Source organism: Phacochoerus africanus, chromosome 10 (assembly GCF_016906955.1).
Source record: "Phacochoerus africanus isolate WHEZ1 chromosome 10, ROS_Pafr_v1, whole genome shotgun sequence".
In the NCBI taxonomy this organism is placed as follows: Eukaryota; Metazoa; Chordata; class Mammalia; order Artiodactyla; family Suidae; genus Phacochoerus; species Phacochoerus africanus.
Window position 1 is genome coordinate 39100190 of NC_062553.1, and position 16315 is coordinate 39116504.

General features: G+C 44.2%; 1 protein-coding gene across 3 annotated transcripts in view; it reads left to right on the forward strand.

Annotated features, from left to right (window-relative positions):
- The first annotated feature begins 13556 nt into the window (after window positions 1-13556).
- The window catches only part of SPATA18 (spermatogenesis associated 18), a 40051-nt gene continuing 37292 nt past the window's right edge, over window positions 13557-16315 (forward strand). For all 3 annotated transcript variants that reach the window (XM_047799301.1, XM_047799300.1, XM_047799302.1), the window contains exon 1: window positions 13557-13910. In XM_047799301.1, coding sequence (XP_047655257.1) covers window positions 13632-13910 — 279 coding nt within the window. In that variant the 5' untranslated portion in view covers window positions 13557-13631. The remainder of the gene's footprint in view (window positions 13911-16315) is intronic.

Consider the following 16315-nt stretch of genomic DNA (forward strand, 5'->3'; position numbering starts at 1 on the left):
CCACCGCCGCCGCCGCCGCCGTCTCCCTTCCCGCGGCGGCCGCACCCCGCCTGTCTGCGCCTGCGCCGCGGAGGGGATGGGAGGGGGGCCCGCCGCTCACACCCCAACTCCGCCCCGCCCGGGCAGCGAGGCTCGGAGCCCGCGGGGGCCGCGGAGGTCGCCTCCGTCCGCCCCTGCGCGCGGGCAGTGGCTTCGGAACGCGTTTTGTCCTGCTCCGGGATTCCTCGCGACCTCCTGCTGCCGCTGGATTCTTCCAAAAGGGCGCCCTTAAAATACAGAGGACTCCTCTCCCTTTTCCCTCCAAGCCCCATCACGACAGACTCTGCCAGCCGCGTCCTTCTTTCTTCACGGGCCAGGCTCTCCAAGGCTGGGTGCAAAGGGGGTGTTTTAATACATACGTATGGGCGAGGAAGGTGGTAGTGACATTGAGGACAGAAGTTAACGGAGTTGCTATTAGGCAGCTCAAATCTTGAAAACCGAGACTCCTTAAGGAGGACATACAGTCTCTTCCGGGATGCTTCTTAACTTTGAAGGGCTGAAGAAGTCTGATGCTTTTTTTTTCTGTGATATTGGAGATGGAGTCTCCGTTTGGTATTGGCAGTAGTATGGATGTATCTCCTGGGGAATCTGATTTAACATATATTAACTGCACACCAGGAAGCCACTCAGCTGTACCAGTAACTTCAGTACACATTCCTGGTTCCATGTCATTATCATAATCCAATAATCCTTTTAGTTTAAAAAAAAAAAAAAAAGCAGTGGCAACTAAAGTGCAAGAACTGTTCCTCGCGCGGCTGAAACCACTTCTAAGCACCTTTGGGCCCTAAGCCTGCCTAACTCAGCAGGAAACACCAAACAGACCTGCTGGCCAAATTTTCCTTCCTCCAGAAACTAAGCCACTTTTGCTTTTTGATGACTGGAGCTGTAATATCGCGCTCTGCCTGCTTTACGTCAAAGGATGCTGTTAAGTTTGACATTGTCAAGTAGTGGTAAGTCCTCATAATCTTTTCACTCCTCTCCTCTGGTTTTGGCTAATATCAACACCTAGCTGGTCATCAGTCTCTGCATGTCTTTTTTCCCCAAATGCTGGAAGCAATTGCCCTGAGTCTCTATATGCACTCCTGCCTGGATATTTAGGACAGACCTCAAACCTCATCTTAGAAGGACTAAGTTATTGGAGTTCCCGCTGTGGTGCAGTGGGTTAAGGATCCAGTGTTGCTGCAGCTGCACGTAGGTTGTAGCTGTGCTGTAGGTTGCAGCTGCAGCTCAGCTTTGATTCCTGGCCCAAGAACTTCCATATATGCCCTGGATGGGGGGTGGTGTGGGGTGGAGACTGTAAGTTGTAGCCCAATGCTTTGGGGTTAGGAGTAAGTCTCTGTTAACAGTCTGGCCGTGGTCCTAATTATCCATTGAGATAACTTGGCTTTGGACTGACCCTTACTTCCGGTCTCCAGTTCTGGTCCTGTGCCCCTTACTTCCTATGCTTTGCCTCTTTTTCCTCTGCTTGGAAAGTCCTTCTCTCTCTGACAGTCACACTGTGAGTCATCCTCCATAAATCCATTCACACAGTATATTCTGTTTAAAGCCTTCCCAGTTACCTAGGCAGTTAGCTGGTCTGTCTCTTAGCTCTGCTCCAAGTCTTCTGTGTGTGCACTTCAGATTGCACTGTGTTCTGTTTGCCTATCTGACTTCATCTAAAAAATGGGGAGCTCTTTCCGAAAGGCCCATGGCCTCCTATTCATCCTTTTATCTCCAATGCCTCACATAATAATGAAGCTTAATGTCTTAGAAATCTGCCTGATACTCCAGTTTCTAAGACCAGCAGCCCTGCCTTGATTTTGCCAACCTCTCTCCCACTTAGGTGGTGAGCTACCTGATTTTCCTGATGCCACAAGCCCCTTGGGCTATCTGAAAAAAAAAAAAAATCACCTTCTCTTAGATTCCTTCTTGCTGATCTCCACTCACTATTCTCCTGGATGCCAATTGCTGTAGAGTCTTTAAATTCACTTGTGGGGAGTCCCATTGTAGCACAGCGGAAATGAATCCAACTAGCCTCCATGAGGATGTGGGTTTGATCCCCGGCCTCACTCAGTGGGTTAAAGATCTGATGTTGCTGTGAGCTGTGGGGTAGGTTACAGGCGAGGCTTGGACCTGGCATTGCTGTGACTGTGGCATAGGCTGGCAGCTGCAGCTCTGATTGGACCCCTAGCCTGGAAACTTTCATGTGCCATGGGCCTAAAAAGCAAAAAAAATAAAAAAATAAAAAATAAATAAATTCACTCGTGGGAGCACAGTGTTAATGGAGTCAGTCCCAGATATGTTCATCTTCCAGCCTTTTTCCTGAAGTAGTATTTCAAGTCCAGTTCTCCCAGCGGTCTTATGAGATAGGTCGTATTATTCCCATTTTACAAATAAAGAAATCAAGGCTCATAGAGGTTAAACAGATAACCAGGCTTTCAACTAATAAAGAGCCAGGATTGAACCTAGGTCTGTTGGTCTAAAGTTTTTGTTCTTTCTACCTATTAATGCAGCCTTTAAGTCTGTTACATGTCATTAAAAGTTACATGTTTAAAAGTGCGAAGCAGAACTGCCCAAGGCTAGAGTACTAGTCAGAACATGAAGACAGTTATCCATTCATTCATTTCATCTGATAGTGGGTTAAATAGTCTCTACCTTCCGTCCCCCCCCCCCAGGTATATCCAAGTCCCAATCCCCAGTACCTGTGAATGTGCCATTATTGGAATAGGATCTTTGCAGATGTAATTAAGTCAAGGATCTCAGAATGAGATCACCCTAGATTTAGAGTGACCTAAATGTAATGACTAGTGTACTTTTTTGGGTTTTTTTTTGCCTTTTCTATGGCCGCTCCCATGGCATATGGAGGTTCCCAGGCTAGGGGTCCAATTGGAGCTGTAGCTACCCGCCTACGCCAGAGCCACAGCAACGCGGGATCCTAGCCAAGTCTGCAACCTATACCACAGCTCACGGCAATGCCGGATCCTTAACCCACTGAGCAAGGCCAGGGATTGAACCCACAACGTCATCGTTCCTGGTCGGTTTCGTTAACCACTGCACCATGACAGGAACTCCTATGACTAGTGTACTTTTAAGAAGAGGAGAGGACAGAGACACACAGGAGATGATGTGAAGAGAGAAGCAGAGATTAGAGTGATGTGTCTACAAGGCAAGGAGTGCCAAGACTTGTCACCAGAAGCTAGGAGAGGGGCCTGAAAGCCTTAGAGCCTCCAGGAAGAACCAACCTACCTTGCTGACTTCCTTTTTTTTTTTTTTTTTTTGAGGCATATGGAAGTTCCCAGGCTAGGGGTCGAATCAGAGCTGCAGCTGCTGGGCTACACCACAGCCACAGCAACAGAGGATCCGAGCCACATCTTCGACCTACACCATAGCTCATGGCAATGCCGGATCCTCAACCCACTGAGCAGGGCCAGGGATTGAACCTGCATCCTCATGGATGCTAGTTGGGCTCATTACCACTGAGCCACAACGGGAACTCTGCTGGCTTCTCTAGCTTCCAGAACTGTAAGAGAATAAATGTCTGTTGTTGGAAGCCACTAAGTTTGTGCTAATTGTTATGGCAGCCCTTAGGAAACTTTGTGCCCTTCAAGCTCAACACACCCCCAAATTGGACTCAACGGCCCCCCATCTGCTTTTCCTGTGTTTCCTTAGCGAATCACACCACTATCTAGTCAGAAACCGCTTGGGAGTTCCCGTTGTGGCGCAGTGGTTAATGAATCCGACTGGGAACCATGAAGTTGTGGGTTCGATCCCTGGCCTTGTTTAGTGGGTTAAAGATCCGTCGTTGCCTTGAGCTGTGGTGTAGGTTGCAGATGTGGCTCGGATCCCGTGTTGCTGTGGCTGTGCCGTAGGCCAGCGGCTACAGCTCCGATTCGACCCCTAGCCTGGGAACCTCCATATGCCATGGGAGCGACCCTAGAAAAGGCAAAAGGACAAAATAAATTAATTAATTAATTAAAAAAAAAAGAAACCTCAAAAGTCATTCTATTCTATTTCTAGTGTGAGCTTTCTACAATACAAATCCTATCATATTTCCCCTCATCCTGAAGCTTAAAACCCTCCAATAGCTTCCATGATAAAAATCAAACATTTTTTACTAGCACATAAGGTCCTTTATATATAGGTCCTGTATATATAAGGTCCTTTACTTTCTGGTTCCTTTTAGCCCCGTTTCCTATCCCTTCCACATCCTTCACTCCTGCCAAGTGCAATATTTACAGTTCCCAAGTATTTATCAACTTCCTGTTGTCTCTATGCCTTTACATATGTGGGTATTTCTCTTTTTTATCTGGCTGTTCTTCTGCTTGTCCACTGAAATTCAGCTCAAGGGATGTTTCTTTGGGGAAGACTTCCTGAATCTTGGATTTCTGATTTTTTGTGCTTCTCCCTGTGATCCTCAGGCGTGCCTTTTATTGTCACATTTTTCCCACCATGCTGAAATTTATGTATTTGCCTGTCTGTCTTGTCTGTGAATTTGTAACACCCAATTTCCAAATATCTTTGGGGAGCAACCTCAGTCCTCCCTCTGCCTGACAGTTTCAGGCGATCATTATTACTCTTTCTTAAAACTGTTATTGCACCAATTTGCTATGACACCCATTTGGTGTCATTTGATACCTAATAACACATTACCTTGTGTGTGCGTTTTTTTTTTTTTTTTTTTAATGCACATATAGTGTGCTCCAAGGTCTACTGTCAGCTCATTGCAAAGCCAGGGTAATGTGTTACTACTTCTGTGTTGCCCTAAATCCTAAACACATAAGGGGCCAAGTATATCATGCGTCCTTAGTCATATGTCCTTAGTAACTTTGATGGATGGCTATTGGATTACATTTTAAATTTTTTTTTTTTTTTTTGCTTTTTAGGGGCGCACTTGTGGCACATGAAAGTTCCCAGGCTAGGGGTTGAATCTGAGCTAGAGCTGCTGGCCTACACCACAGCCAAAGCAACTCAGGATTCGAGCCACATCGGTGACCTATACCACAGCTCATGGCAACGCGGGATCCTTAACCCACCGAGCAAGGCCAGGGATCTAACCCACGTCCTCATGGTTACTAGTGGCGTTCATTACCACTGAGCCACCACAGGAACTCCTAACTTTTTTTTCTATTGGATGAAAAATATTACTAGCACCTAAGTTGCTAATGTATGTAGCGCTGATGCTCAGCATGTATCACCCCAGAGAAAAACCTGATGGACTCACACTGGGCTTGCATTCATCATTTCTTGCCTCTTCATACAATTTCCTGCCTCTTTGTTACTGCCCATCCTGTTCCATTTTCACTTCTTTTCCTAGGGAGCACCTCTCTATCCTTTTAGAACTGGTTCTGAACGTAGCTTTCTTCTGTTACTTCACCTGTCCTTTCTTCGGGGGGCTGGAGGAGGAGGTAGAGGAAAGGCCAGTGTTTCCATAACATTTTATATTTACCCAATTGTACCTTGTCACATTGAACCATAGTTGTGTCTCTCTCTCCTGAATAGATCATGAGATGCTAGAGAGAAGAGACTGAGTCTAATTTTGCCTTTTGATCAAGGCAGATGTTTCTGCCACACTAGAAATTCAGCAGATGTTTATCAAATGTGCTTAAAAGATCGATTTTAATATCCTTCATCCTAGAGACTGCTCTCATGCTGTCCCTTGTCCCTCTCCTGGGGTGTTTGAGAGTATCTTACAATGTAGATCATTCCCACTGCCTCTTTGCATCAGCTTAATGTGTCCTAAACTCATGCCTTCAATGACCATTTTCACAGAGCCAAGTACTTGTCATGTTCCAGCCAGCAAAGCTGAAAGATGGAAGGGCAAGGATACCCTTCTTTTTTGAACGAACTCTAATGATGGAATCCTGGGTTGAGATAGGAGGGGTACTTTGTAGCTCTCAAAAATCACACTTGGAGTTCCCTTTGTGGTTCAGCAGTAAGGAACCCAGCTAGGATCCATGAGGATGCAGGTTGGATCCCTGGCCTTGCTCAGTGGGTTAAGCATCCAGCGTTGCTGTGAGCTGTGGTATAAGTCGCAGACATGGCATGGATCTGGCATTGCTGTGGCTGTGGCGTAGGCTGGTGGCTACAGCTCCAATATGACACCTAGCCTGAGAACTTCCATTTGCCACAGGTGCGGCCCAAAAAAGACAAAAAAAAAAAAAAATCACACTAAATCTGGAGTTCCTTGCTGGCTTAGTGGTTAAGGATCTGGCATTGTCACTGCTGTGGCGTAGGTTACTGCTGTGGCTCAAGTTCGATCCCTGGCCCAGAAACTTAACACATACCCTGAGCATGGCCAAAAAGCCAAACAAAACAAAAACAAAACCACTAAATCTACTCCCCTCCTTCTAATATGTATTTGCTACAAATGTTTTATAGTAGTTTCTTTACATGCTAAAGCGATACAGTTGTGATATTAAAATTTTACTGTTTTTGGACTTTCCTGCCATGGCGCAGCGGAAATGAATCCGACTGGGAACCATGAGGTTTCGGATTCAATCCCTGGCCTCTCTCAGTGAGTTAAGGATCTGGCATTGCCATGAGCTGTGGTGTAGGTTGCAGACGCGGCTCAGATCTGGTGTTGCTGTGGCTGTGGTGTAGGCTAGCAGCTGCGGCTCTGATTGGACCCCTAGCCTGGGAACTTCCACATGCCGTGGGTGCGGCCCTAAAAAGACAAAAAGGCAAATAAATAAATAAATAAAATTTTATGATGTTTTTATAATGATTTTTATTTTTTCCATTATAGCTGGTTTACAGTGTTCTGTCAGTTTTCTACTGTACAGCAAAGTGAGCCAGTCACATGCACATATATATATATATATGTATATATATATATACATCCTTTTTCTCACACTCTCCTTTACTCTTGTTTTTGTAGTTTGGTCAGTAGTGGACATGAAATAATTTTACAGAAAAATTCTGAACTGTTCCTCTGAGCCAGGAATGCTTATTGGTATGATGGAGAAAACAACATCCCTGCTTCTGTCCAGAGGGGGAGATTGTCTTCAGCTCAGATCCCTCCTGCTGAGTTCTCCGATGGGTGGTTTCAAACAGGGGGGAAGACAACTCCTTTTCAGGGTGGCAGAGAACAAAAGGGACCAAATGGGGCTGATAGGATGCGAGTACAGAGCACTCAGGTCACAGTAAATAGATGAATTAGTGTTTTCTACCTGTGAGGGGAGACAAAACACCTTGGCCGTCCCACCAATAAAATTGAATTTAAAGGAAATGTCATGCAGTTGGGTCAGCAAAGGCTAAAAGATTTTCTTCAAATAGTAAACTAGGCTCTGACCTGTGTTAAGGAGTAAGATTCTAACCCAGACAGCTGTACAACAAGAATAGTCGACACACGGAGTAGTAGTACACCCAGAAGAGGACTGGCACCTCAAAAAGCATCCTGGCCAGAGCAGAGCAGAGCCTTTAGCCACCCTGGCTAAGGGGTTTGCAACTGTCCTTACTGAGGAAGCACTGGAAATTATGCTGAGGATTCCTCTGTATATCGTTGTAGCTTCTTGCAAATAGGCTTCGTACATACAAGCATGAAAATACACTCACAGCTCTCACTGCACTGAGTGAGTTTGTCAGTCTCTGATTGCCTTCTTAAAATCCCCAATTAAAAATCTCTCTAGCTGCTCAGAAAACTAAAAATAGAACTAGCATTTGATCCAGCAATCCCACTCCTGGGCATCTATCCGGAGAAAACCATGACTTGAAAAGACACGTGTACTCCAATGTTCATTGCGGCACTCTTTGCAATAGCCAAGACATGGAAACAACCTAAATGTCCATCGACAGAGGAGTGGATCAAGAAGATGTGGTACATAGACACAATGGAATATTACTCAGCCATTAAAAAGAACGAAATACCAGCATTTTTAGCAACATGGATGAACCTAGAAATGATCATGCTAAGTGAAGTCAGTCAGACAATGAGACACCAACACCAGATGCTATCACTTACATGTGGAATCTGAAAAAAAGGGCACAATGAACCTCTTTGCAGAACAGATACTGACTCACAGACTGAAAAACTTATGGTTTCTAAAGGAGACAGTTTGGGGGGGTGGGGGGATGCACTAGGGGTGTGGGATAGACATACTATAAAACTGGATTGTGATGATCATTCTACAACTATAAATGCAATAAATTCATTGAGTAATAAAAAGAAAGAAAGAAAGAAAGAAAGAAAAAAATCTCTCCAGCTGACTGAGGTGGGTACAATTCAAAGTGGACCAGATTAAGGACTTCCAGAAAGCCTCTTCCATCCAGATGTTTGGCACATTACACTTCTCTAGAACAAATGGCTTCTGGCTGGCTGGTAGACTTATGATGCCCCAAGAACAACCAGCTGGCTGTTAAATTTCCTTACTGCTACCTCAATGGGATTATGACATCAAATATAAAGCAGCCAATCATCTTCTTCCTTCTTCCCTTCTGTGCCTCCTTCCTTCCTTCTTTCCCTTTTCGTTAACAATTCAGTTTAGCAAACATTTATAGAGGGCCTAGAATGTGCCACCTGCTGTGCTGAGGATTTAAAGCTAAATAAACCTTTGCTCTTTTCTTTAGGAAGCTCACAGGCTTGTATGGGGGGTGGACAGCTAAGTAGGATATAGTGTAATAACTGCAACAGTATCAAAATTTAAGCACCAAAGTATTCTCCAAATAGAGTTTTTACTTATCTGAAGTTTTCTTTCATATGTTTTGATGCTGTTGTACCACAGCAGGAACTCCTATAATAGACTTTAAAAATAGAATCTCAACCTTGTTGAGTGCATGCTTGTAATTTGAAGCATATGGATTCTTTTTTAACCAGCAACATCTGCTATTGGCATCTCTGGCATTGACTCTCTCTTCAGTTGATGCTATCCTGCTCCCATCAAAAGGTCTGAGGAAGGGATTATGATTAAGGGCATTTATGAGGATGCTCACTTATTCTTAAGGTGTGGAAGTTCTAAGCTTGTCTCAAGTGACATCACCAGAGAGCTAAGAAATGGAGTGTCAGTTGCTTGGCCCTTTCTCTGATGGCCCATGTTCTAGTGTTACTCCCTTGGCATTGATCAAAGGTGACCTCAGGAAACAGTCGCATCAATTTTGTTTCTATATTTTCCTTAAAAAAGAAGGGGAAGTCGTTTATTAAGGGCACCTTCATCCAAAATGCTTTATACTCTTTGGTAAAGAATAAACATCCTTTTTTTTTTTTTGGCTTTTTAGGGCCCTGCCTGCAGTGGTAAATGGAAGTTCCCAGGCTAGGAGTCAAATCAGAGTGGCAGCTGCTGGTCTACACCACAGACACAGCAACAAAGGATCCAAGTCATGTCTGCTACCCACACCACAGCTCACAGCAACACTGGATCCTTAACCCATTGAGCGAGGCCAGGGATAGAACCAGTGTTGTCATGGATACTAGTTGGGTTCATGACCGCTGAGCCATGACAGGAGCTCCAAGAATAAATATATTAATTGTCCCAGGAAAAAAATGTGTTTTTCATTCAAAGAAGTGATATGTATACTTTTAAAATCAAATAATAATAATCATACCACTCGTTTTCCTTTTTGCCTTGACTGCCACAAAGCCCAGAAATAAATGTAAAATAAGTCTCAGTCTTAGTATTTACACTTAAATTGGGGGCATATTTGCTTTTTCCATTAAAAAAATTCTAAGTATAAGGATGATAGTTGGGAAAACAAGATGGAAAAATCAGTAAATAGAATTTTTTCTTTATGAATTCGAAGTATTTTAAAGAACTCTTTTTCTCTTTTGAGAGATAGGACTTCGCCTAACATTTTAATGAATTCTAAATGCTGGAAAAGATGTAGAGAAACAGGCCTCATATTTCTGGAAAGCAATTTGTATCATGAAAGTTTAATGTTACATACGTGATGAGCTAAGAAATGAAATCTGAATTTCATATAGAAATCACACCTAATCCTGCTGAATAGCATTGAGAACTTTGTCTAGATACTCATGTTGCAACAGAAGAAAGGCTGGGGGAAAAATGTAATTGTAATGTATACATGTAAGGATAACCTGACCCCCTTGCTGTACAGTGGGAAAAGAAAAAAAAAAGAAAAGAAAAAAAGAAATCACACCTAAAAATATATCAGAAATAAAAGCTAAGATAAAAGCAAAAAAAAAAAAAAAAAGAGTTCCCCTCATGGCTCATCAGTTAATGAAGCCAGCTAGGATCCATGAGGATGTGGATTCAATCCCTGGCCTTGCTCAGTGGGTTAAGGATCTGGCGTTGCTGTGAGCTGTGGTGTAGGTTGGCAGCTGTGGTTCCCATTCGATCCCTACCTAGCCTGGGAACTTCCATATGCAGAGGGTGCGGCCCTAAAAAAGCAAAAAACAAACAAACAAAAGATGATATTTTCTACAGGTCTTTTACTGTAAGCCATCTCAGATCCTCTTTTGGAGGTTTTTTTTTTTTTTTGGAGGGAATAAATAATAAATAAGTAATAAAACTTTTCCTTTGAGTCCTCCAGAGCCATGCCTCTTTGTTATTGGTAAGTATCAAGATCCTACTATGTGCCAGAGTTCTATGGAAACTAAGACGTGCATAAAATGACTGCAGGCCTGAAGGGCTATGAATCTAGTTGTGGGCTAAATAAACTCAGGTAGCATATTCTAAAATGATTTCAAAGACCCATTCTATCCTAAGACTCTGTAAGTCTATTCAGTTAGTAATATGAACATTTATCAAAGCGTATTCTGTTCGGAATTGGCTTAAATATTGATATCTTGGAGTTTCCACTGTGGTACAGTGGGTTAAGGATCTGGCAGTCTCTGTGGTGGCTCAGTTCATTGCTCAGGCATGGGTTCTATCCTCAGCCGGGCACGGCAGGTTAAGATCTGGCATTGCCATAGCTATGGTATAGGTTACAGGGAACAAAAAAATTTTTTATTGATATTTTGACTAACATTTTTCTGAATGTGGTAAAGTTTTTCAGTAACTTTGTTTCTAAGTTTTCATAAAACCAGTTTGTGTTCATTGTAGGGGTCTGGAAAATCAGAAGCGTATAAAGGAACAAATTCAAATCATCCATAATCATGCCTTGGGTTCATGTTGCATAATGTAACACAATATATATAATTTAGTGTCCTGCTTTTTTCACTTAACATTATACATTAAGAATTCCCAGATATTCAATATTCTTCAATAATATGATTTCCATTGTGAAACATTTCATTGACGATTTGCTCAAGCATTACCCTATGGTTGATTTACATTGTTTCCAACCTAGTTTTCTCAGATATACTACTTTGACCTACATTAGTAGTAATAGTGACCATGGCATTTAGGAAGCGCTTGCTATATGTCAAGGACTGTGCTAAGTACTTCATATGAATGATCTTATTCAGTCTCTAATCATCCTGTGAAGTAAGAACTATTGTCCCTTGTTTACAGATGATATAAACAAGAATTGGATGTTAATGAAAATGCCCACAGCAAGGAAGAGGACTTAATCCTTAACCTGACATAAGTAAATATTCCACCTTGGCTTTTGTTCATAAGTAAATAGCACTGTTCAAAGATTCCAGTTGCTTATTAAAATGTGCAATTTCTGGTCCTAAATTAAGAAATCTATGAGATTCTACTCCATTCCCTTTCTCCTCTCTTTCTCTCTCTCTCTCTATATATTTTTTTTCTTTTTCTTTTTTTGTCCTTTTGCCATTTCTTGGGCGGCTCCCGCAGCATATGGAGGTTCCCAGGCTAGGGGTCGAATCGGAGCTGTAGCCACTGGCCTACGCCAGAGCCACAGCAACTCGGGATCTGAGCCGTGTCTGCAACCTACACCACAGCTCTCGGCAACGCCGGATCGTCAACCCACTGAGCAAGGGCAGGGACCGAACCCGCAACCTCATGGTTCCTAGTCGGATTCGTTAACCACTGCGCCACGACGGGAACTCCTCCTTTATATTTTTTTAAAGGAAGAAAGTCTCTAACGAATATTTAGTGGGTTTAAAACTTTAATAATTGTTATTGCACTGTGATAAAATAATATGTATGTCCTCTTTATAGTCCTTATTTTTTCTTCTTTTGTTGATACATAATTAAAATATTATACAACATAATGATTCAGTAGTTGTATATACCATGAATGGTCACTATAGTAAATAATTAACATCCATAACCCCACATAGTTACAAGTTTTTCTTCCTTGTGATGAGAAAATTTTTTTTATTTCTATTTTGCCTTTTTTTTTTTTTTTTTTTTTTTTTTTTTTAGGGCTGCACTCACGGCATGTGGAAATTCACAGGCTAAGGGTCGAATCGGAGCTGCACCTGCCTGCCCACACCACAGCCAGGCCATATCTGAGCTGTGTCTTTGACCTATACCACAGCTCATTGCAGCACCGGATCCTTAACCCACTGAGCAAGGTCAGGAATCGAACCCACAACCTCATGGTTACTACTTGGATTCGTTTCCACTGAGCCACTAGGGAACTCCATGGTGAGAGCTTTTATAGGCGGTATTTTGGGGTCTACAGAAGGTAATAGCAATATAGGCTCCAGAAATGTGCCTTTGATTTTTGAAGACAGTAAAACCACTGGAATTAAGAGGAAAAATAAGGTGGTGAAAACTCCAAATTTTACTGCAGTTGGACACATGCAATGTTCATAAATTCTCAAGTACCTGGAAAAAAAAAAGGAACTGGATTAAACTAGCTAGCTGGCTATCTAGCTGAGGCCCCACTCCACCCGCACTTTTTAATGAATAGATAAGGATGATTTGAGTCTGTACATCACTTGATGGCATAGAAAATAACGGTTCTAAAGTGCTTAATGATGGTTGAAATGGTTTCATTTGCTAAAGTGGTTCCAACTATCACTGTGGTTTAACACACCATTTTGAAATAGCGCCAAAACGGGTCTGAACTGAACTTGCGCAAAGTCTCAATTAGAGAATTCATAATTAAATGAAATTTTAGAGGGCTTAATGATTCTAAAAATAGACCAAATCTTGGTTAAACCTGATTAACTTTAATTTGTGGACATCCCGGAGTTCAAGTCTGTTTATACCTGGGCGCCCACCAATCCCTCGATGTTACAAATGAGGAATTAAAGGCTTGAGAAGTGAAAGAATAAAGGAAGGAGCCAACGAGGTATTTCCCTCAGAGCCTAACCAAAAACGTCTAGGGAGAAATAACCTTTGCTGTTCCAGACAAGAGGCCTCCGGCTGCCCACCATCCCACAGTGTGGGCACGTCTCAGTCCTTTAGGGGATCAGGCAGCCGCTGTCGGAAGTCTTAGCATCTTCCAGTCCCGGGCCCAACTAGGAGTCTCAGTAGCTTTGGGCACCCTCGCTTTCGGCCAACAGCAGCACCATCACCAGCAGCAGGAGGAAAAAGAGCAGTAGCAGGAGGAACAGCGACATCGCGCTTCCTGGTGGGTGCCCGGGACCCTTTGGGGGTGGCAGGACGGCGGCTGGGCGGGAGGCGGGTGGAGGGACGCAGCGCTGGCTGGGCGGAAGCGCAGGCGTTGCCAGGACGCCAGCGGCGCGCGTCCCTAGCAGCCGTCAGCTCACGTCAAGGTTTGTTTAATAATCGCCAGGGTATTTATGGCCAGGGTTGCGGGCGGCCTCGGGGGAGCCCGGAGACCGCGCGGGGCAGCGGATGAGGCGCAGTGGCCGTAGCCCAGGGCACCTCCCCCCGGCTTCCCGAACGCTGCCCTGTCCGACCCGAGGGGGAGGATGGAAACACCAGCTGCGCTCTGAGCCCCTCAGGAAGATAACACCCTTCCCGCCACATCACCCCGTGATCCACGAGTCCATCTCCCAGAGCTGGGCTGAGCGGAAAAAACGAGCGATGGCGGATAACCTGAGGAAACTTGTCTCCACCGAATCTTTACGGTCGATGCAGGACAAGCTAGAGAACTGGCTGAGGGAGTACAATGTGAGTCAGGGTGGGAGACCCCCGGAGTTCGTCCTCACTTCCAAGCAAAACCCTCGGTGGTTGTGGGGTAGGGTGGCCGCTTTGCAAAGCCCCACGCTTGCGACCCCTAGTAGGTATCCAATGTCGGACCCTCATCTCGGGGAAGGGAGGAACTTCGGGTTCCCCTTTCTCAACCCGCGGAGTGTAGGACTCAGAGTTGGGGAAAAGGGCGTGCGTTAGGCAGAGCAGTAGTCAAGGACGCCGGCGGCCCTAGCAACAGGAAAGCCCTGCGAGCAGCCCGGGTCTGGGCAAGCCTGCCCCTCTCTCACCCATGCCCTCTACCAATCCACTCCTGTGCCCCTGACTCGAATTATTATTTACGATACCCCTCCTCCTGCCTTTCTGCAAATCTCGCTCTCTGCGGGTAACTAGTGACTGTATCAGAGTGGGTTTGTATAATAATACACCCAGGATCTAGTACCCAGAAATCAATGAAACAGACACTTGTCAACTTCGTGCGTTTCACTTGTACGCTGGTCAACATGGCAAGTAAGACACAGATTCAACACCAGGGCAGAATTCTGAAGGCTTGTTGCCAAGGCATTGGTAAGCCATATTCTGTCATCAAACCAGAAGTTTGTTCAAATCTCAGTAATCCCCACCTCCACTCTGGATCTCATTAATCTCCCCACCCAGAAAGGAGAACTCCAGTACTGAATTTGCTTTACGTTTCGTTGGTCCGTCTAGAAACGAAGAGTCTTATTCTCGCATAGCAAGTAGAACAAGGAGGTAGAACTGGGGACTTGGAATCAGCGCCCCCTAGCTTCCAGGTCTGGCTCTTGCATAGAACTAGCTGAATCATTTGGGGCCAACTTCTTTTTAATCTTTCCAGTCTCAGTACCTCCTCTGCACAATGGAAGACTGGACTTAGATGCTGGGTAAAATTCCTTTTTGGATCTCAATTTTAAAATATCTGTATCAGCTTGTTTCTGGAATCCTACTGGGAAAAATGCAGCAGGCTGCCGTCAAAAATCCCTGGGCTTCACCCTCTGACCAGGGCTACTGGGAGGAAGGGAGCTCAAAGCACAGCCACAGCTTTCTCCTTAGCCTTCCTTCCTAGTGTTTACCCGCTTTGCCCACGTGTAAAGAACCAGAGCTGACTATGCCTTCTCCATCCAGGGTGCAGGAACATTAAAATTCACCTCCACCATAAAGCCTTGGGTTCCCACCCCCACCCAACCCCCTTTAAAGTGCCTCGTTACCTGGTCTTAGAAGGTTGAGAATAAAGTCCTAATACATGTATTCACCCTTCTTAAAACTACTCCTTACAAAAAATGTTTTACTCTCCATAGCACCTGAATAAACTCTGAATATTAAAAAGTGTATTCAGGAGTTCCCGTCGTGGCTCAGTGGTTAACAAACCCTACTAGCATCCATGAGGATGCGGGTTCGATCCCTAGCCTCGCTCAGTGAGTTAAGGATCCAGCATTGCCATGAGCTGTGGTGTAGGTCACAGACTCGGCTCAGATCCTGTGTTGCCGTGGCTGTGGTGTAGGCTAGCAGCTACAGCTCGGATTGGACTCCTAGCCTGGGAACCTCCATATGCTGCGGGTGCAGCCCTAAAAAGACAAAAGACCAAAAAAAAAAAAGTATATTCAGTTTGCCATAAGACAACTTAGAACACAAATAATGCTAGCAGTGGCTGGTCCAAATTCGGTTGTTTTAGAAACTACCTGTGTGCCAAAGTTTATTTTACTTTCTCTTCTCACTAATAGTGCTGCATCCTATTCTTCTGTTTTCATTGCAATCACTTCAATCTAGATTCTTCACCCAACCAGCAATAGGGGCTGCCTTGCTCTTTCTAGAGCAAAGCTGTCCAACAGAACTTTCCATGATAATGGACATGTTCACTATCTATAGATCTGTATCTATTTCTATATATCCTATATCTGCGTTGTCCAATAAGGTGACTCTTGAGCACTTGCAATTCAGCAAGTGCAAACTGAGGAACTGAATTTTTAACTTCATGGACGTCTACTTAAATTCAAATAGTCCCATGTGGCCAGGGGCGACTGTATTGGACAGAACGGCTCTGCACACCAGCCATGCTCCAGCTTCAGGGCATTTTATACTCACTGTCACCCTCTGCCTGGAAAGCTTTTCATCCACTGATACTTCAGCAAGATAGCCACGATACCCTCACTTGCTCATCTCCTTCAAGTCTGCTAAAATGTCACCTCCTTGGGAGAGACCACTCAGTTTACGGGTACAATCGCCTACGCTCACCACGGAAACACTGTATCCCTTTTCTGCTTTATTGCTTCTATAATACCTATACCTTCTAAATTTACGTATTTACTCTTTTATTTTCTTTATAAGTCTTCCTTCCCCTCTCCTCTCACTAAAATGTAAATTCCAGAGGGCAG